The sequence below is a fragment of the Vulpes lagopus genome, chromosome 20, assembly GCF_018345385.1.
Source record: "Vulpes lagopus strain Blue_001 chromosome 20, ASM1834538v1, whole genome shotgun sequence".
Classification (NCBI taxonomy): Eukaryota; Metazoa; Chordata; class Mammalia; order Carnivora; family Canidae; genus Vulpes; species Vulpes lagopus.
In genome coordinates, this window is record NC_054843.1 from 11,535,560 (window position 1) to 11,539,936 (window position 4,377).

The window sequence follows — 4,377 nt, forward strand, 5'->3', positions numbered from 1 at the left end:
CTTATGTAAAGAACGGGAAAAAGCTCATGGCAGTATGACACTATTTCACCTTCTGTCCACTAAGAGGGAAAAAGTAGATTTTCGAGAAGGACGTTGACATACCAAATAATTTTATGATCAATGTATTTTTAAACTCATTTTTAGAGAAGAAAGTAATCAAGAGATCCATCTCGGCTAAGAGCTAATTCCTGAAGTTGCCATCCACTCACTCACCCGCGGTCCTTATATTTCTACCTGGTGCCTGAACTTGACGTGCAGTTGATCAGATCATTTTACAAATTCATTAGATCATTTTACAAATCACGAAACCAGGTTTAAAAACTTTGAACCCTGGTCGTATTTAACTACCAAACATCCCGAGCATCTGAGTCCACCAGCGCACCAGGACATTTTTAAAAATTTTAATTTTATGTAGGCTCCGTGCTCAGCCGCGAGCCTCAGGCCTGAGGCTTGAACTCAGGACCCTGAGATCAAGACGTCAGCAGAGATCAAGAGCTGGAGGCTTGACGGGCTGAGCCACCCAGGAGCCCCACCAGGGCATTTTTATTAACAAACAAATCAGAGGAAATCGTTAGGTCTTTAAATGTTTTATTTTGTTGATTCTTCACCGAGCAACGAAACGAAGTTAGAGATAAAATAAAAAGCCAGTTAAATTCGGCTACTACCAACAACCAAAAACCTTAAACAGAGACTTCAAAGCAAGCTGCTGAAAGATCATAAAATAATCTTGGGTGAAGTAATTTGTTAACGTCTGTAACGAATCAAGACCGGTCATCTGTGCAGTTCTCCAAATGTCAAGCTGCGGGGAGCGCAGGTCCAAGACCCCTGGCGCAAAGGGACAGCGCAGAAAGCGCCACCGCAGCGGGGACCCGCGAGCCGCCGGAGGGAGTTTTGGGGCTCGGGTCCTCCTCTGCGCCTTTTAATGAGAAAGTTAATTAGCGATCGTGCTTTTCCGACCAGACTGGAGGCGACTGCGAAGTGCCGCTGTTACCTATCTTAGTAAACCAAGAACACCAGCTGCGTCAAAGGCGGGGATGGGGGTGGGTTTCTGCTTTTAAGCGAGCTCCAAGGTTGGCTACGCTACCTCCGGGGAAGGGCAAACAAAACGGTGAATCTCAAGTCCTAAAACTGTCTTCTTAAGACCTCAGGATTTAAAAGCGAATAATCTCCGCCACAAAACAAAGATAATCTACTGGTTACGCGACTCTCAAAAATTGCACTCTCGCAGCCAGGGTGGAAGAGCGGCCCAACCGCCCAGCCCGGCCACCCAGGGACCCTGGAGTCATCCACGCCCGCGCCTCCTCCCGCGGCACCGCGATGCGCACCGTCCCGCCGCCGCCGCTGAGGGTCCGTCCGTCTGCTAAGCCTCGGACCATCTGCACCGACTAATTGGTCTTTCTCTGCTTCCTGAGGTCGCGCAGCCTCCTTTGACAGGGCTTGGCTGGTGGGAACAAGGGTGCCTGTGACCTCCCCGGCTGGGGAGAAGGAAAAGCACCCTGCCCCATCCCTCGGAGAGCAGCCACTTGGTCCCCTGCTCTGGCAGGTGTCGCCTCTTTGAGCCGTGGCGCTGGGACCGGCCTCCCGCCGCACCCAGAGCAAGCAAGCCGAAGCCACCGCGCGGTGCCCCGCAGTGCACACCACCCCCGCGAAGCGCACGCCCCCAGGGACCCGGGGGAGACCGCAGCCGGGCAAGAGCGGGCTTGGCGGCGCGCACTTGCCGCCCGAAGCAGCCGGAATCGACTCAGAACCCGCGTCGGCCTCGACGCTCCGTCGAACGTCCGCTCGCATCACTCTGATCTCCCCGGGGTGGGGGCGGGAAAGGGGGCGCCCCGCGGTCCCTTCCTCTGGGCGAGAAGGTTGGAAGTGCATCCCGGCCCCCCCTCCCCGCCCCCGCCCCCGCCCCCGCCCCCGTGCTCGCCCGCCCAGGCAAGGCGCGGGGAGTGGGCTGGGGAGGGCGCGGAGCAGCGGGGCGGCGGGAGGCCGGGCCTAGGTCGCGCCCCGGGCCCGCGCGGGGCCCCTCACTTGGAAAACTGCGCCTGCACGGCGGCCAGGCCCAGGCCGGCGGGGACCAGGTGCGGGAACTTGCAGACCGCGCAGGTGCACAGCCCCGGGCCGCCCGCGCCGCCGCCCGCGCCGCCGCCGGGGAGCGCGAACTGGCCGCACGGCGGCTCGTCCAGCGCCAGCGACAGGTACTTGGCGGGGCGCAGCGCGTCGGGGGGCCCCACGGCGCCAGGCGCCAGCAGCACGGAGCCGGGCGCGGCGGCCAGCAGGGGCAGGCCGGCCAGCAGCAGGCGCGGCGCGGCGGGCCCGGCGCCCTCGCCCAGCGCGCGGCGCAGCTCCTGCAGCGAGCTGCCCAGCAGCAGGATGTAGTTGCGGGCGAGCAGCAGCGTGGCGATCTTGGAGAGCTTGCGGCCGGGCGCGCCCTGGCAGTGCGCCGCCGAGTAGGGCAGGATGACCTCGCGCAGCGCGTCCATGGCCAGGTTCAGGTCCTGCATGCGCTTCCGCTCGCGGCTGTTGATCTTGCGCCGCAGCTGCTGTTGCTGCTCCTCCTTGGGGTCCGCCCGGGAGCCGCCGCCCGCGTGCGCGCCGGGCCCCGCTCCCGTGCCCGGGGGCTCGCCGGGCGCCTCCGGCTTCTCGCGCGCCGCCTTGGGGAGGAGGGGGGCCGCCGTGCAGGAGGAGGAGGTGGAGGCGGAGGCGGAGGCGGAGGCGGAGGCGGAGGCGGAGGCGGAGGCGGGCGGCTGCCGGTAGCCCACCAGCTCGTACAGGGAGGCCCCGAGCTGCAAGTCTCCGGGCCGCTGTGGCCGCAGCATGGTCGCGGGGGCCGCGTTCACGCGCGCCTGGGAAAGCGCATAGTACATCTGGGGGGCGGCGGGGGCGGCCGAGGGCGCCCTTCAGGAACGCCCCGGGGTGGGCCCTTGGGCGGCCGCCCCTCCCCGCGGACCTGCGCGCGGGGAGCCGATGGCCCGACAGCGGCGCGGCCGACCCCTTTAAACCCGGCTTGGGAACCTGCGGGGCCGCGGGCCGCGGGGCGCAGCCAATGGGGGCGCGAGGCCGGGGCCAGGCGCGCGCTCATTGGCCGCCCCGCCTCGGGCCGGCGCGGAGGTGCCGCTGGCACCGCTCAAGAAGGTTATTGTGAGGGTCACAGGACCGGCCGGGCCCGGAGGGGGGGCGACGGCGCCTCTGGGGTGAAACGGGGTTGTTCCTGCAGGACTGCAGGCTGGGCTGCGGCTGCGGCTGCCTGCTCCTCTCCGCCTCTACCCTCTGTACACGGCTGCGTGTCTTAGATTGTCGTCCAGGGCAAGGAACATGGCATTGCCCGTCTGAACCGCCTTAGTGCACGCAGTGAGTGCTGAGTGACAGCCGTGCGCGCACAGCCAGTCCCGGAACCCCTCACCGTGCAGGATGCCAGCCCCGTGCGCACCAGGGATTCCCAGCCCGCCCCTGAGCAGCGCGGGGCCACCGCCCTTCTTCTGTCCATGCATTTGACTACTCTACCTACCCCCTCCCAGTGGGATCTTAGGGCACTAACTAACTTAGCGACTGGCTGAGTTAGTACAGAGGCCTCAAGGTTCATCCGTGTCGTGGCCCTTGTCACAGGCTGAGTGGCACTCCGTGGTGCGTGTTCACCACATTTTGTTTGCCCATCTGTCCAGAGATGGACACTTGGGTTGATTCCACCTTCTGAGTTCTTTTGTGAATAATGCTGCAATGAATATGGCAGTGCTGCAATGGGCGTAACGTGTTTTGTCTTTTTTTGTTTGTGTTTGTTTTAAATGTGTGATTTCTTGCCAGGTTTTCAGGACTGAATTTCTAGGCTCAAGGGCTGGTCATATTAGAATGGTTACACCAGGGAGATCCCTGGGGTGGCTCAGGGGTTTAGCGCCTGCCTTTGACCCAGGGCTTGATCCTGGAGTCCCGGGATCCAGTCCCACGTCGGGCTCCCTGCTGCATGGAGCCTGCTTCTCCCTCTGCCTGTGTCTCTGCCTCTCTCTCTTTGTGTCTCTCATGAATAAATAAAATCTTAAAAAAAAAAAAAAAGGTTACACCTGGCCACTGTCTCCCCTCCCACTGATTGAAAGGTCTTTAAGGGACTTAGGAGCTTTGGGGGTCCTAGGTACCTTTCCTCCCCAAAAGGGACATGCATCCATTCTATCAGTGACTCTACTCTGGTTTAAGCAAAAACCACATAGAAACTGGCCACAAGCAAACAAACAAAAATCCACCCACTGGCTCATATCTGTTGAGGGTGGGACTGTATTTCCTCTTCCCCAAATGACATCATGTGGAGGCTATAGAAGTTTTCTACCCCAGGGCCTGGGCCTAGTACTGCAGCCTGTCATCATAGCATGGCAAAGGGGAACGTGGAAGAGGGCATTG

At 61.3% G+C, this 4,377-nt stretch overlaps 1 protein-coding gene across 1 annotated transcript; it reads right to left on the reverse strand.

Moving 5' to 3' along the window:
* Window positions 1-571: 571 nt before the first annotated feature.
* On the reverse strand, window positions 572-2,948 carry OLIG1 (oligodendrocyte transcription factor 1). Its single transcript, XM_041734735.1, has 2 exons — window positions 1,715-2,948; window positions 572-1,441 (listed from the first exon to the last, which is right to left on the reverse strand). The coding sequence occupies exon 1, from the start codon at window positions 2,856-2,858 to the stop codon at window positions 2,019-2,021; it is 840 nt and encodes a 279-aa protein (XP_041590669.1). The 5' UTR covers window positions 2,859-2,948; the 3' UTR covers window positions 572-1,441; window positions 1,715-2,018.
* Window positions 2,949-4,377: the final 1,429 nt, after the last annotated feature.

Excerpts from the sequence above, each read along its gene's own strand:
- OLIG1 (XM_041734735.1), bottom strand. The coding sequence starts at position 2,858 with ATGTACTATGCGCTTTCCCAGGCGCGCGTGAACGCGGCCCCCGCGACC.